Raw genomic sequence first — 16,867 nt, forward strand, 5'->3', positions numbered from 1 at the left:
AGGAAGTATCGGTACAAGAAACTGCACAGTGAATACTGAAAAGAATGTAGTCACGGGAAGAAGGAGGACAAGGGGCAGGGGGGAGCAGGAACGGGAGAAGGAGTTAAAAAGGAAAGGAAAAGATAGCGAAAACGGGAAAGCAAAAAAGGAGGGTACCGGAGGAGTATTGCGGGTAGAAAACCTTGCAGGGAAAGACCGATAAAAGTTTCTGCCTCGAGACGGATATTGGAAATACCTTCTTCCTCCGATCGACTACCGCGATTTATTAATTAATTCATTCGCCTATCGCGCCAAATCGACCAAATAGGACAAAATTCCAGCAACTTGGCGAACGGCCATCGAAAATGATAATATCGCAGCGTTGTTTCGTTTCCACTAAACTCTCGTAACAACTCGTGATATCACGATCGCGGTTACGATTTGGTAAAACGAATCGATGGATTACATCATTGCCAGGCCACGGTCGAGTTCCAATAGCTAAGTCAAGCATGCCGGATTTCGTTGAACTATTACGAGTATTCAAAGAGCGAGCCTTGTTGCGTATACAAGGTGTCCCGTATAGCTGGCCCGTGGAATCACGACGAAATGACGTGAAGCTGGGAGAGCAGAGGAGAGGAGAGAAGACTGAAAAGCCGTACCCGCGGCAGCGTATGCAGATAATCGGTACAAAGCCTTTCGTCGAATGACAAAGGAGAGCACTGGCCAGCCTCGTGGTTCTCTTGCATCTATATGCCAACGCATGCATACACGCTCGCATTCAGCCGGTATTATTATACTGGATGGCAGCATGCTGCTAGGAAAGGCCCAGTTCCTAACGGCTTTATTCTACTCGTTAAAACGAGATAAAGCTTCCGCGGTGATTCTTATGATTTTGTCGTGGATTCAAGGAAACATCTATGACATCGCGAGGAACTCCGCGTAATACTTTTCTACTTGTACGCTACCGTTATGGACGTGGTTGAGTCGCTTTAATTATTTACCAACGGGTACTGCTACCGACGCAATCGTCAGAATCGTCAGAGAGACGAAGACGGGAAAAGAAACTGTTGAGATTATTAGATGTATAATTATCGATGTATAAATGTATAAACGGAGGAACGCGTGGATAAATTGTAAAGTAGGAAATATATTTTAATACAGAAGTGTAAGTACAAGTAGGGATATAATTTGAGCTGGTTCAGATTCGCACGCTAGCAGTGTTACTCTATAACTGAAAGCCCCAAAACCGTCGTCGCCTGTCTACTGTCTATGGTCTGCCTTCGTCCCATTGTCTATACGCTGTCGATGGCTTCAGTGCTTGAGAAAACTAAAAAGACCAGATGTGGAGTTTTCTTAGAAGTGCTGACCACTTCTACAGAAACATTATTTGGAATAAATGAATTTCTGATGGAAATTGCAGCAATAAATATCGTCGATAAGCATTATCTTTTACCCTGAAATTTGTTAATCAAATGGAGGAACAAATACGAGGTAAACAAAAATTGCGCGCTTGGCGAAATACTGCGAAATGCTTAGAAAGGTTGGAAATGCAGCCAGTGACCGAGGTGCAGCGCGCGCTTTCTCGATCGCGTCGACAACGCGTCAGAAAGCAACATCTTATTTCGATAAAAGTCGCGGAAGTCTATTAATCACTGGAGCGCATTGTGACATTCAACGGAGCGGCATTCAGGGTTTCAATATTATCGATACTCAACAGCGGGGCCAGCATCCGCGTCTATTGAAAGAGAGTTTATCAATAGAGTGCAGGACACTCTTGCTGTATCCGCCTCCAAAGCGTTCTAAGCTCGGCGACGTACCTACGATCTTTCGGAAACGATGACCGTCGCCAGGAAAAAAATCTTTTTACGCAGGCTAAACGTGACTGGCAGTTCGACGCGGGAACGCTGCATTCAACGATTTCCAATTAATATATCGTATAATAGACAGCCTTAAAAGCTTTTATCTCTCTGCAGCGGTTTCACCATCCAAGCACGTACGCAAAAGTAGGATGAAACTAATCTGGGTTAGTATGGTTAAGGGGATTTTCGAGAAAGCCACAAGTGGTCGAGACGGATACTATTCTTCCTTATGTGAAACTTCGATTAAGCTTATACGTCGGAAATAATTCATGTTAATGCCGACGAGCGGGGAAAACTTTCAGGGAGTGTGAACGTTCATGGTCAGACACACCTATTGCCCCTCCTATGGAAGATCGATAACGAAAGACAGGCTTCGGCTACTTTAAGGAGGATCCAGACGTCATGGTCAGACGTTGTCTTCAATTCGAGTAGACACGGAAGAAACAATACATTTCGAATAGTCTCACTTTCGTCTTAAGGAGAACGATTACATCACGGTCGGACGTTGTTTCTCCTGGAATTGCTCGAGTCAATGCACTTACTTCTTAAGAAGAAAGAATACCTCGTATTCAGATATTCGGATAATTCAGACATTGCAACGATGCTTCAACGGATGCAGAAAAATTCACGTTCATGTACTCTTACTTTCCGATCGATCTTAATTATCAGCGGTACTTTCGAGCTCGTCAAAGATATCGTACGCAGCGTGAAAGTCTCCCTGCATCGGCGTTTGAAACGAATCCTCCGTTAATCCGGCCAGCATAGAAAAAAAACACGAAAAGCCCGACGAATTCGCGGAATGCACGGTTTCCTGACCAACAGACGATTCTTTCCACGGTCCAGTTAGACGATACAGAATTAAGCTCGAAAAGTACTCTGCGAGTACCGGGACGATGGAATACCGGGCCTATAGAGCTATAAACAGCGACAAAAGGATACCGAGTGGGCGACGAGCATTGAATGTACGAGAAAGGATTGTATGCCAGCGAACGATGCTGACGATGGTAGCGACGTTGCTGTTGCTTTTGGCATACGTGTGTCACGTACGGTGTGTCTGTCTGCGGCCTGCTTTTCGGTGTATCCGCGCTGCCGGCAGAAAAGAGGAGTATTTTAGCTCGCGTCCATATGAACGTAGGGACGAAACAATGTAGCTTTTGTGCGAGAAAGGAACGGAAAAGCAAAGCCAAAGAGAGAGCCTAAGAGCGATTGAAATGCTCGGCCGTCTGTCTCTTGTTCTCCACCGCCTCCCTTCATCGTCCCACCCTCTTTATCTATTCTCTTTTCTTCCTCTGCGTCTTTGCCGCTCCTGTCTTTTTACCACTCAGCCATCTACGTCGTGCTTCTTCCTTCGCTTCATCTTTGCTTTGATCGCAACACTGCCAAACTGCGAGCGATCGCAAACGCGTACACCTTCTTCTCGGACAACGATCATCCATTCCGAAACTCTTCGTTCTTTATACACGATTCGCCTAACTCATGAACCTTGACCTTTTGCAGTTAGCTGTAAGAAGACAGTCGTGTATACCATATAAATCTTGTTTTCTTTTAATGTAGCACACGATAAGATGAAATAAAATGACATTTCTTGTGTACAAGGTTGCGAAACAACTATCGAATTGAGAACGATTCGTTACTACCCCCAAAGCCAAAGACGACAAAGAGATTCTTTTTTTGGTCGAACCTCGAAGAGAAGCAAGGATGTCAGAATGAGAAAGTAACGACGCGCGGAGCGAAGACGCGGTTGGCAATAGAAGGGTGGTATGTGCAAGAAGGGCAAGTATTGGTAGACACAGATGTGAGGGGTGGTTGCAGGTTGATAGTCAAGACTGCCTTCAGATTCCAGAGTGAAGCATTGTGTCCCGAACGCGCATTGTCCTCCCGTCACCGGCAACTCGACAATGCCGAGTCCGTAAGTTAGTAACCCTACCGTAAAAACTTATCTCCACCCCAAACCATCGACCTCCAGCCTCCATGATTCCGTTCGATTTCCAACCACCTCCCGCCAACTCTTCCGCTTTTCTGTCCTGGCTCGTGACTTCTGCTGCTTTTACTCTTCCTCCTCCCTTCGATTGCAAGAATCAACGATCTGTGTCTACGATGTTCTTGTGTTCTGCCAGCAACAAGACAAAGGTCTTCGTCGGAGCTTCGAATTCCGCTCCTCAAATAAATAGAGTCGTAAAACACACTGACGGCTAATGCCAAGAGATTAATAACTAAAATCCCTGTTCGAACCGAAAAACGACTAATAGTAAAACAGGTTCTTCCTTTTCTTAATTAATGAAATTTCGTCGTATGATTTTTCAAGTATAACGTAGCAGTTCTACAACTACGTCGATTGATGGTAGGGAGCCGAAGAAGTCGATCGTCAGCAAGCAGAGAAACACTCTGGGATCGGAAGCGAACGTCCTGGGCACCGGATACAAACATTAGGGGTTGACGGGTGGTCCTCTCGTTGGGACTCAAGTTGCCGAGCAGCCGGACAACGCGTGGTCGCCGGACAAAGCTCTTCTAATTGTCCCCATCAACGACGAAGAATGGACCGCGGGCCTGCCGCTGACAATTTCATTTGTAATTTGCATAAGGCTTATTAAAATCACAATGGACGTGGACCCAGAGGGATGCTCGATCGAGGTGACCGCAGCCTTCTTTTTTGGACTGCTCGATAGAGAATAATCACGGTCACCGCTGTGCTGGTAATTGAACTTCAATAAGGAGCGGAACTCGTTTCGACCATTCGCGTCAACTACTGCTAATAAAAAAGATAATCGACGAGAAATTTAAATCGTTGTGAACTTACGTTTGAAACGGCTGACTCGTTCGCTTCTCTTATCCATGATTATATCCAAGAACACTGAACGCACTGTTACACTGTATTTCGTTGTCTAACGGATCGTAATAAAAAAGGTAATAAGAAAAGGATAGATGCGTAAAAAAATATCGAACGAAATTTTTCTATTAAAACGGAAGACGAATAAAAATGTGCCACATATGAATGAATCGTGAAAGAAATAATATAATAAGAAATGATAATAGGTGATTGATGTAGAAATGAAATTAATCGAAAGGTACGTATGGCAGGATTTGTCACACCGATGATTCCACGTTTGTCGAAATGTGTCGCGCACGTGAGACGGCGCGGAACTGAACCATCTCAAAACGCTATCATATCGCGCGCCGCCACATTCCCCCACCACTTTCGACCAAAATGCGTCTACGCATCTCTTATTTATGCCGCTATAAAAAATCGTTTCCATTAGAATGTTAATTATTGTGGGAAAAAGCAAATCGTCTCACGACCTAATAAAAATATTTATATTACTTATCTAAATAATAGGAGTAACACGAACGAAAGGGAAGAGAATCGTTACCGTAACAATTGGTTTTATAATATTTTTTTAATATCTTTTAATATATGAGAACATAGCAGATATTTGTATTAAATGATAGCAAATGATATAATTCGGCTTCATATGAAATCAATGCCTAACTCTAGGACAGCTATTTTCCAAAATGCAAACTCCTTGATTCTTGTCGCGTACGTATCCGTCTTCACAAATGCAACCACTTACGCAACTTTTAGTCTGGATACAAGGCACGGATTCCCAGATATCGATATTGTCGCAACTCTTTTCGCAATTCGGACTTGCCTGACATTGGCTGAAAATTTCATTTTCCCTACACGTGTCCTCGACGAAGACCACCTGGGGCCCTTAAAGATCAAAGACAAAGAAAGAGAAATGTAAAATTGAGTTACGTTAATCGAAACACTGTACAATGAGCAATTAAATAAAAAGTTACTTACTAGAAAGTATCGCTGCCGTTACCATGCCCGTATACCCAAGCAGGAAAGAACTTGAAACAAATAAAACGAAATGCACTTGTAGGAGCTTCATTTTCATGCTAGGCCAAAGAAGAAATGCAAGTAACTATCGGTGACTGCAAGTTTAAATACCCGTTTGCAAATGAAATATAGCGATAGCCAAATCGGTCAGCTATCAATAAAAGAACCAGTTTCTATCGCATAAATAAAGCAACATTCTGCGAACAAGGACTCGGTAAACGAGGCATCAGGGAGATAAGAAAGTGAAACCATGCTTGGTAATCAACGGAGAGTCACATATGCGGGTATAAACTAAAAATAAACGTTGAAGAATAAAACCATTAATTTGTATTTTCCATATTATGTATTTGTGGATTTCTTTGAATTGTACAGCAACTCGTTTACATACAACATATATAAGTGTCTTACTAGTAAATTACTTTTGTATGATACCTTAAAATAAGTATTTTATAATAAAGGGAGGGTCTATGACAATGTGTGTCGAAATAAAGTAATTATGAAGTATAATCCAAGGATGTTTCGACGTGTGGGAGAAACTAGATTCCTTACTAAGAAAGTCTCTTCTTCGCGTTGGCGATTCGCGACTCAAGTTTACTTGGCCAGAATCGACGATATCCGTAAATGACAACAGCCTTTCTTCTCATCAAACGCAGCAAATTCGAAACGTCAGTTTCGAAAAATTATCGAAAAAGTTGCAAATCAACTCGAAGAAAAATCTTAGATCGAAAATGGATTCATTTCGCGTTGCGAATAATGCGTTTTGCCGATTCTTACAGGTGTTTTGCTATTTCTCTCATGACAATGAATGATGAAAAGCCACTCGCATACACTAAGTAGTACGGTAAAATACTTCCCTTTTAAATTGCACGTCACAGCAGAAGCTTCCATTTTTTTCCTTCCGTAATACTTACAAAATAAAAGTTTCAGTATGATAGGAAAATAAGTACTAAAGTTGAAAGGTGTGTAAAATTTCTTTTTTTCCGAACGGTTAAAAAGAGAAGACCTCACAAGTTGTAGATGTTCATGAACTTCGCGATATAAACAGGTTATTGAATTGACGAGAAACGCACATTTATATATGTATACTATATGCCACGAATATTTAATATCTAAATATTCGTGCACAATTACGAAAAAATTGAAATGACACCGATCGCAAATCCTTCTCGATAATACGATACTATTCTATACTGCACTCATTCGCTATTAACTTCGATAAAAGTTAAAAGTTTGAAAGGAAAAGGTACATTTCTCGCAACCGTCACGATCAGTTTTCCGTTAAGATATATCCCCTCTACATTCTGTTTTAAATATACCGAAAGCGATCGGCATAAGAATTGAGTAAGAAGTCTGTCTCACGTGATCCGGTCGAAGTTTCACGTTGAAGAGAAGTAACTATATCACAGATGAAGGAGAAGAATCGAAGAAGCAGCAACGGCAACAGGATTTCTACCAAACCTTAGCAGCAAGGGTTCTCTGCATTAAAACATTCTTGCTTCGCTGCTTCATGCGCTCAATGAAGTACTCCTTGCCTTCCAGGTTATCGTCGACAGGTCCAACCTCATTCTAGCAACAAACGAGAGTTAGTTGGCTCCTAGGTCGTGCGATTCTTGCACGTGTGGCTCATCACCATCATCATCATCATCATCATCATCATCACCATCATCATCATCATCATTCCCATTATTTATTCCTCATATTATCATCATCCGGAATATCATGATCGTCATCACGAAGATGGGCTATTCTTTCGCGAAAGCCTACACAGAAGAGACCTAACCAACCTTGTTAGCTGTGTCGCCCCCCTCGCCCTCTCCCCACCTCTCGTAGTCATCGTCGTCCCTCTCTTCACCTTCGCTTAAAGGTCCATCTTGTCTTTTACTAGGAGGAACATTCGATCCTCCACCACCTTGCTGATGCTCCATTACATCATCTCCGCCCTCGAGCATCTTGTTGATCTTTTCCTTTGCTTCGTCCACTTTTCTCATTGGATCAGGAGAGTAACTGCGATCGCTGTATCTATCGCGAGAAGCGGCACGCCGGTCTCTGAAGTCTCGCCTATCTCGGAAGTCGCGGAAGCCCTGCTTACCGTGGAAAAATCTACCGCCACGATTACCACCACGTCCGCGTCCACCACCACGATTATTAAAACCACCGCCACGTCTATTGCCAAAGCGATTATTGTGCTGATTATTATAGAACCGATTACGATTTTGGAAATTGTTACCACCGCCACGATGGTTTGGATTATTGAAGCCCTGGAAACGAGGCTTATAGTAAGTGCCACGATTATTGTATGGCCGGAATTGTCTCTTGCGATAGTAACTCCTGTCTCCAGACCTACTGCGACTACGACTCCTGGTATAAGATCGAGAACGAGATCTAGAGCGTGATCTACTGTAAGTACCCGACGGAGATCGACTGTATTTTCTCTCGTAACTTCCAGATCTTCGATTCGAGTACGATCTTGAACGACTTCTTCTGGGTGAACGTGACCTCGAAGAGCCTGAACTAGAGGCACTGCGCGATCTGCTGCGCGACCGTTTTGCTGGACGATCTCTACTCATTCGTTTAGTTACAGCTCCTCCCCTGCCAGTAGATTCGCGTTTCTTAGGGGTTTGTCTGTGTTGCCTCTCTGTCTCGCTATCAGAATCTGTTCTGGGACCCTTAGCCTGATTCTGGTTCTTCGTTGGTGGAGGCGGACGTGGTGGTTCTGGTGGATGACCAGCACCGCTATTACCACTTTGTCCAATCGGCTGGAATTTGCCACCAAGATTGTTATTAGAACTAAACTTTGTCGGTGTTGTTTGCGTTGCAGATATAGAAGGATCCTTATACGATTGAAATTTGTTCTGTGGTTGTGGTGTAGGATATTTGACCGGCGCCTGCTTAGGCATCGGAGGTTCTTTGGGTAATGGCGGCGGAGTCGGTGCGGACATGGGCTGAGCGGCTGCTGCTCTCTTCTCTGCGAGTTCGCGCTGCATTTGCTTCCGTATATTCATGGATTTTTCCAATGCTGCTCGCTGCAGTTTCTCCTCGAGCTCGTTATCATCGTCTTCGTCACTATCTACATTGGACTGCATCTTTTTGTTCTCTACCGGTATATCTTGCCACTTTTGTGGAAGAACATCCTTTTGCCTAAACAAAAATAGTCATGTCCAAATATACACCGACATGTAATATATACCATATTAAAATGTAGCTTTAAAACTACTAAAACTTTTTACCTAGCGGCTTGTGCAGCTTTCCATTTCGCATTTAATGCAGCTGTGTCAAGAGTAGGTAATTTCGGTTCGGGATGAATTAGTTGTGACTCTTGTTCAAAAATGTCTGTCAGTGGTTTCCTCTGAATCTCTGTAAAAAGAATGTAAAGTAAAATAGGCATAGACTATATTCATTAACTGCAGGTTGCACCCGTTTTTCTGTAACAGGCCTGACCCTTACCTTTACGTTGCTGTGCAGTCATTGGTATTCTAGCTTCCCGTTCGTGATACGCCTTTGAAGCTTCATCTCTTTCCCTTTCTCTCTCTCTGCGCAGCTCTTCCTCCCTTCGTGAACTTTCAGCGAGCTTCTCCGCGTTGCTAAGAGGGGAAGCTATGTCATTATACTGAGCTACATACCTAGTAAATATAAAAACATAAATAAAATACGAGATGTTAAAACCCGCGTTTCCATTCATGTATCTTTAAAAAATCAAATTAATCACGGAAAATTATCTAAGGAAACACAAACTAAATGCAACATCGAAAATAATATTCATACTATTTTCATAAATTAATAGGCAAAAATTTCGTAAAAACAAATAACCAAAATGGAAAACATGATCACGAACTGGCCATAAAGGTTCCAACCTTTTCAAGACGGCAGTCTCTTTTTCAACTTTTGCATAATACGCATTCAGTTTTGATTCCAATTGTTCTAAATCCGGCAATGAAGACTTTTTTAAGGCTTCTAAATCTCGTTCGAGCTTGTCCTTGTTTTTGCGTTTCTTCCTTTCTTCTTTCTTTTTCTTCTTCCTGCTTTTCTTGTCCTCTTTTTCTTTATCTTTTCCTTTCTTTTCTTTCTTCTTCTTTTTCTTCATTTTCTCACTTTCTGAATGTTTCTTTTCCTTCTCCCTTTCTCTCTTCCATCTAGCTGTTTCTTCCAGGAATTTCCTTACCTAAGAGTGTAGGAAAGATAACATTGAAATTATAAAAAAGAACAAATAAATTATAAAATGTTCATAAAAAACGCATGTGATTCTTACTTTATCTTCATAATCGGAATCATCTTTCGTCTGTTCCAAGAATTTTCGTACTTTTATCTCGTAATCGTCCATCTTATCTCGAGTATTTGAACTGTAAGATACTGGGGCGATTACGTCATGTGCAGCTGTGGTGGCAGCTGGTGGGTTGTTGTATTGAGCCATCCGTTTGCTCAGAGGTGAAAGTGAGCCACGATGATCCTTCTTATGCTTTCGCTTGCGATTAGGTGATCGAGATGCTGATCGGGAACTTGCAGATGAAGAAGAACTGCTGGACTCAGAGCTGGAAGAACTCGAAGAACCGCTCGATGACGAACTGGAACTCGAACTCCATCTCTGTCTCTTCTTCGAGCGCGACTTTCTCTCCTTCTTGCGTTTCTTCTTCTCTTTCTTATTTTCGCCGACATCATTTTCAGTTTCGAAACTCTTGAATGTATCCAAAGGATTCAAAGAAGATGTTAATGTCTTAGATTTGATGTATTCGATAGAATTTCTCGCTTCCTCGTGGAATGGAGCAATCGCTAAGCAATTTTCATATGCCTTTTGAGCTTCTTCGTACTTCTTCTCATCTTCGTAACTTCGGCCTAGAGCAACGAGAGTCTCGGCCATGTATTTGCGGGCGTTCGTATGAGTTTGATTCAGCTTCAATGCTGTTTCAAAATCATCGATTGCTTTCTTGAAACTACCGCTATTAGCGTATCTGTAACAACAAAGATATAAATATGTAAAATAAACATAATTTAGAATAATATATTTCATCTGTGTTAAGATGTAAGTTGTGACTTACAATGCTCCACGTGCTACTAATCCTTCGACGTTTCGTGGGTCTACGGTAAGTGCCTTATTGAGACATTGGAAGGCTTCTGTATGACGCCCAGCCTTGAAATGATCTATACCTTCTGCTACGCTCCGGAATGCCCACTTACTAGCCTGTGCTTGTCTTAATTCGGATGCATATTCATTGGGTGGGAATCTTTCTCTGTAACAAAAAAGATGTTTTTGAAGGATGGTAAGACCATTTATTTGATCAGTTATACTAAAAAATGAGTATAAAGGATTGATACTCTACCTCAAACCAACCATATTGGAATGGTTTTCTTGACCGAGACCCATCAAGTCGCAAAGATATTTAATGTTGTTTGGATTGTTGAAGCCAGTACTATTCTCCAACATCGCTTCGTAAGACTGTCCTTTGTTGTCCATTGCTTTCCTACACCACAGAGAGAAACGACCAATTATCAAGATGCAAAAATCATTTTGTCCTTTGCCAAAAAGAGGATACCAAAGCTACTTCGTTAACGGTAAAACTAAAGACTTGATAATCATGATGACCGAATCTTCACAAATCCTGAGTTCATTTCCTGGTAGAGGTTTTTATTTCAACCTGATTGTTTTTCCCTCAATTTTCTCGACATCTCGTCGTCTTATATATATATATTATATATATATATATTCATGCATATTAATATACATGTCCTTCGTGCTGCTATTCCTTGCACGTGTTAGTACGGCACACCCTTCATCGGCTTATTCATCCCTGCGTAATTATTCGCCTCTTCTTTTCGATCTACATGAATTATTCAACGATACGACACTAATGCCAAAGATGCTCCGGAGGGAAAAAGAGTTTCTTCCAATTAGAACAAAGATATTATCAGACACCTCATGGTATTAGAGTCGATCAAAATCTACGTTTGTACCGTTAACAAGCAGCAGGGGTCCGAAACGGGGATACATTGCAGAAAGTTTGGTAGGTTTCCTTTATTACCAGATTATTTCTTACGTATAAATTTACAATGGTACACAACCTCATTATTATGTAAACTCGTCTCTCACCTTTCATGTACCGCTAAGACGTATATTTCTAGTATTTTGTATCATGTTTGTAATCAGAGGATTTCTCAACATAAAAGCACACAGCCTATCATCAATCGACGGTGGTTTGGTTTTTATAAGTTTTTGGTGCGATAAAATAAATTGCATAGCCCTAGGATAGGTTGGGAGCCACGCCTGAGTATATTTTATCTTCCAAGTTGACCAAAAAAATTTTTTTTATATATATGTAGTAGTACTTTCGCCTGTTTTGCATTTTGTGGTGTCAATTCAAACATGACATCATTTTTTTATATTTTTTATTTGTCAATTTAAGCTGTAAGTTTAAATGAGGCATTATTATGACAAGGCGCAATTCTTTTGAGGCTTAAAGGTAAAGGTTCGGGCGATTAAGATTTTAGTTATTTGGTCTCTGCTTTAACTTCTTGAATAATCTAAAGTTTTACTCCACTTGGTAATGTGATACATATGAAACATTGACAACACATTGACGTATCATGCACTTTAAATATGCATTAAACTCGAGCAAAAGGATCTTTAATACATAAAAATATTTTAATAGGACATTAAAAATAATCAATTTTTTAAATGCTTGCTCTTTTACTTATTTTATTACTCGTCTATAATAAGAGACCAAACAACAGTAAATCATTATTATACCTACCGTCTGCAGCACTCACTCTGGCCACCCAAGGCTCAACATCTCATACTGGAAATGCAACCTCAAAAGACATTGATGTCATTTGGCGCCATTGTTTGGCTGGTGCTTTGAGAGTAACATATCACAAACGTAGATAGAATATTGTGCGCAACAGAGCCATGTCAACCAATGCTCAAGGTTTGAATCATTTGTATCACATTATAAATTCATCATCATACTGACTATCAACTTTTTACGTTATTGAGAGTGTCTGGCACCTAAATTCATAAAAACGTGTAAGAGGAATCAAATCTAATTTACCTTGTTTTGTTAGTATCACAGTGCGTCTGTTAAATCTCAACTTCTTTTGGCCACCATACCATTTTCCTTACCTTCTTTTTTAACGAAAAATATTAAACAAAACACTAAAGATGCAAATCTGTACTGTCGCGTATTATGCAAATTACAAATAGAATAACTACACTGTCAATAGGAGATACGTTTCGACCACGATTGAAACTGTTATATCAATCCTAAATTCGAAACTACCAATGTCAGAAAATATTCCCCCTGCCTTCTGTTAGTGCACAAGTGCTCTCAAGATATATCGCAACAAGCAAATGATCAAAGAACGATTTATAATACAAATACAAATTTTGAGTTAAAAGTGCTACTGATGCATCACAAGACACTTTTACCATTTATATCGTGTATACAAAATTTCCTATAGTGATGTACATATCAGTTTACAAGAGTTAGTGAAGCATTATTATAAATACAAGGAGTAAATGTACTTATCCAGATTTTTTATTACTTACTTATAAGCTTCTGGAAGATCATCAGAATGGATAAGTCCCATAGGTGGGTGCGGTGCTTGCCCTTCACGGGCAGGTACGTTCATAACTGCAACAACTCGCTCGGCTTCAACGTTAACTTCACTGACTACGACGCAGATGAGATCATTTGCCATGTAGCCTCTTGTTACACCTTTCTTGTCCACTGCCGGCACTGTGGCCGTGTTCAATATTAGAGCCTATGAATTTAATACTTATTTTTAGACATGATTGAAGAGGATACAAGTACTTTCTAATTAACCCTTAGAGTGCTGAATACTTGCGGCCTATGCGGTCCGTACGGACGGCGCGCGGCCAGCGCTGACGATCGCTGTGGACGGAGTACTTTTTCGCTAGACTGAACTCTGTTGATTGACTATTTAAAGCGCAAATCGTAATAAGTTATAGTAATTATTTTGCACAAGATTAAATGATTCAAGAGCGTTATTTTTTAATATTAATTATTTATTATAAACATTGAAATTTACAATAAACTAGAATTTGGGTAATAAACTAGAAAACTAAATTTAGTAAATGTAACACAAGTTAATAATACAGTTGTGTGTGAAAAATTTCAAAACAATTATCAATACGTAATCCGACATCGCATTTTCTGCATTCTCTTACCAGGTATGTAAATATGAAACCGGAATTTTTGTATAGAAAATACACGTTTATTGTATGAAAATGATTAAAAATATTTTATTCCAAGTATTCCAGTAGCTTCCAAGTAAGCCCATCACTAGCTATACATTTTTCCCACCTGTCTGGCAATTGGTGGATGCCATGCCAAAAAAAACTGTCGCTCTTTTGAGGCAAACCAGTCATCGAGGCATTTTCGTACATTTTCGTAAGAAGTGAAGTGTCGGTCAGAAAGTGCGTGTCCCATCGATGCAAATAAATAGTAATCGGACGGAGCCAAGTCTAGTGAGTAAGCCGCGTGCGAAAGAATTTCCCAACTGAACGCTTCAATCGTTTCCTTGACCGGTTTTGCTGTATGTGATGGTGCATTATCATGAAGCAAAATTACTTTGTGTTGCCTTTTTTGATATTCTGGTCGTTTTTCACACAAAGCGTGATTCAAATCGATCATTTGTTGTCGGTAGCGCTCAGTATTAACGGTTTCGCCAGGTTTTAACAGCTCATAATAAATCATACCCTTCTGATCCCACTAAATACGTTCTTCGTTTCTCACGTCAATGAATGCCACTTCTGAATTTTTTAAACCACTCAAAGCACTGTGATTTACCAAGAGCATGCTCACCGTAAGCTTCGACAAGTATTCGATGCGATTCTGCAGCAGTTTTCTTCAAATGGTAACAGAAAATCAGTGCTGTCCGCAAATCGTAGTTTCCAGGCACAAAATTCAACATGTTCAACGCTATTACAAACTATGCTGTTGTATGCAACTTGTATTGTTCTGAGTCGAAAATGTTTGTGAGATGTCAACAAAAACTTTTGGCATCAATGACGCAGTTTAGTGATAACTACATTATCAGCTAGCGCCATCTATAGGTAAATTATTTACAGACCTGATATTTTTCACACAAACAACACATTTTCTTCTTGATAATTAGATGCGACTGCCGCGAAACAGGTAGACAACTGTTATAAGGAGACATTATTGGCATTCGTTTATAATGCCAATTGCCGTTACTAAGGAATGCATTTATATTTATCTCACACAAACGTAATAGTATTACTTCTGCGTATGTGTTCGGAAAAACTGACAAACGCATATATGCATCTTTAGTCTATATCGGGCACTTATAGAAAATATGTGTCCTTAGTCCACGCCGATAGCTTTCGTCAGAAGCATATATGCCTCCATAGCACTCTAAGGGTTAATATAAATAAACAATAAAAAACTTAATATACCTTAACTCCTAAATCAGTAACAACTCTGGGGCAATCGCTGCAGTTGCAAAGCACCTTCAGAAGAAGTCCAGCAGCACTTTTACCCATCACTTGCGCGTAAATAACATCTCCAATGACCAAACTCTAAAAAGAAATATTTTATTAGAACTGCGTTTTTAATTATCAAATTATTTATTTTTATATAAATTATTAAAATCATGAATAACCACCTCCAAAAAATTTCGAATACGTTGAGATTTTTCCATGGTGACAAAAGTGTCAAGGCCTGGCATTGTTGCATAAAATTCTGAAACGATACATACAACATATTAATTTCACATTATTGTGCAATACATGATGAGTCATACTAGGGTGTGTAGAAAGAAGTGAAACTGTACCTTCATCTCCTAATTCTTGCTTGATAGGTTCAACTGTTTTCTCCAAATTTGATTTATCATAAAGAGCATCTGCCTTCTTTGCAAGGAACTGCTGTAGCTTTAGCCTCTTTCCTCTATCACCAAAACTATTAAAAAAAAAGTAACAAGTTTGAACGTATGATGCATTTAGAAACATCTGATGTATAATATTACTCGAAGAATCATCTAACACATACCTTAGAGTCTTTTGACGTTGTTGATAGATTTCAAAGTTTGGTTCCTTGAGATTGAGCATGGCCAGCTCGTTCTCGTTGCGTTCTCCTTCCCACACTTTCTGCAACTGTTGGCCATGGTAGTTCAATGCTTGCGCCACAAGACGCGCATCCATTGATTCCATTTTGATTCTGTACTGCAAGCAACCTAGTCCTGCAATACTATGAAAATCGACAAATTCGTAATGCTTTCTCTTTTTTCTCTAATATCCAAGATATTATTTAAATATTGACAAAATTTTTAATAGCTGCCTCTGAGCGACTGCCCGAAATTGGCATGCAAAAAGGACATCATCCAACAGCCAAGGACACGTGTTTGTAACTCATAAACCGTTCTCCACGGTGATAGCCAGAAAATTCCGGTATTTCAATCGTCTAATGGTTGCTCAAATGCTAGCAGTAACAACGTATCGGTTTTGTATGGTTTCATCGAACGTAAATCGTATCTCCAAAAAGGAATGGCATTCTGTGCAAGAACGCGCCCAGACAAAGCAAATTACCAAGAACCGGTTCCCTGAACAATTTACCTGTAGCTGCTGATATTCCTCTGGCGAATCGTATAAACGACGTAACAGAATAAATCTGTAGAATATTCGTTTGCTCAAGAAAAACGCTTACATAGGAAGAAAGGCGCGTTATATTGATTTATCGATAACAAGATGGTCGTCGGGAAGCCGGATTGCGAAGGATGATGACGCCATGACGCTCCAAATGGCCCTCTTTTCCAAAACTCATCCACACCCATTTATTCATGGGCATGCCAGACTGGCCAAAAAAGAAACCGGATTATTACTCACCGTTGCTTCCGTATTATCTTCCGACGATTTGTTAATGTGTTTTCCAACTATATCACGGCCCGCTACGTATCATCATCGACGATTAAACAACTGCGGCCCTATTTTTCACCATACACTGCACAAGTCACGATTACGGAAAAGCCGGAAACGATGAACTCAGAGACGCCTGCGTGAATGGCTCTTCCCCTTCCCTTACTACAGCTAGCGAACCATATCATACATAGTGTCAGCGAACTATATGATTTCCGGTTTGGCGGTCAATTTAATTAAAATGATTGATGGCGTAAACTTTTTTAATAATAGAACTTTATTTCTACTAAACAGATTAGATTCTCC

At 40.4% G+C, this 16,867-nt stretch overlaps 2 protein-coding genes across 6 annotated transcripts in view; both read right to left on the bottom strand.

Moving 5' to 3' along the window:
* The window catches only part of LOC100643013 (transcription factor Sox-2), a 359,277-nt gene extending 354,205 nt beyond the window's left edge, over window positions 1-5,072 (bottom strand). For 2 of the 3 annotated variants that reach the window (XR_007226105.1, XR_007226099.1), the window contains exon 1: window positions 4,636-5,072. The gene's annotated coding sequence lies outside the window, so the exon portion shown is untranslated. The remainder of the gene's footprint in view (window positions 1-4,635) is intronic. The other variant, XR_007226096.1, reaches the window with a different exon arrangement.
* Window positions 5,073-6,003: 931 nt separating this feature from the next.
* LOC100642774 (serine/arginine repetitive matrix protein 2) lies at window positions 6,004-16,688 on the bottom strand. 3 transcript variants are annotated; one of them, XM_012315654.3, is made up of 14 exons: window positions 16,532-16,688; window positions 15,699-15,896; window positions 15,484-15,608; window positions 15,316-15,392; window positions 15,107-15,229; window positions 13,214-13,428; window positions 10,992-11,132; window positions 10,710-10,901; window positions 9,926-10,622; window positions 9,531-9,838; window positions 9,124-9,260; window positions 8,907-9,033; window positions 7,464-8,817; window positions 6,004-7,245 (listed from the first exon to the last, which is right to left on the bottom strand). In XM_012315654.3, exons 2-14 carry the CDS (start codon window positions 15,857-15,859, stop codon window positions 7,129-7,131), a joined length of 3,774 nt encoding a protein of 1,257 aa, XP_012171044.1. In that variant the 5' UTR covers window positions 15,860-15,896; window positions 16,532-16,688; the 3' UTR covers window positions 6,004-7,128. The 3 variants fall into 3 exon arrangements, with proteins under 3 accessions (XP_012171044.1, XP_003400260.1, XP_012171045.1); XM_003400212.4 differs by having other exon boundaries at window positions 9,124-9,299; XM_012315655.2 differs by lacking the exons at window positions 13,214-13,428; window positions 15,107-15,229; window positions 15,316-15,392; ... (1 more) ...; window positions 15,699-15,896; window positions 16,532-16,688 and adding exons at window positions 11,759-12,071; window positions 12,420-12,640 and having other exon boundaries at window positions 9,124-9,299.
* Window positions 16,689-16,867: the final 179 nt, after the last annotated feature.

This window comes from Bombus terrestris, chromosome 13, assembly GCF_910591885.1.
Source record: "Bombus terrestris chromosome 13, iyBomTerr1.2, whole genome shotgun sequence".
NCBI classification, from domain to species: Eukaryota; Metazoa; Arthropoda; class Insecta; order Hymenoptera; family Apidae; genus Bombus; species Bombus terrestris.

Excerpts from the sequence above, each read along its gene's own strand:
- LOC100642774 (XM_003400212.4), bottom strand. The coding sequence starts at position 15,859 with ATGGAATCAATGGATGCGCGTCTTGTGGCGCAAGCATTGAACTACCAT. Across the intron at positions 9,839-9,925 it reads ATTCCGATTATGAAGATAAA|GTAAGGAAATTCCTGGAAGA; the intron begins GTAAGAATCACA and ends CTACACTCTTAG. Across the intron at positions 7,246-7,463 it reads GGGGCGACACAGCTAACAAG|AATGAGGTTGGACCTGTCGA; the intron begins GTTGGTTAGGTC and ends GTTTGTTGCTAG.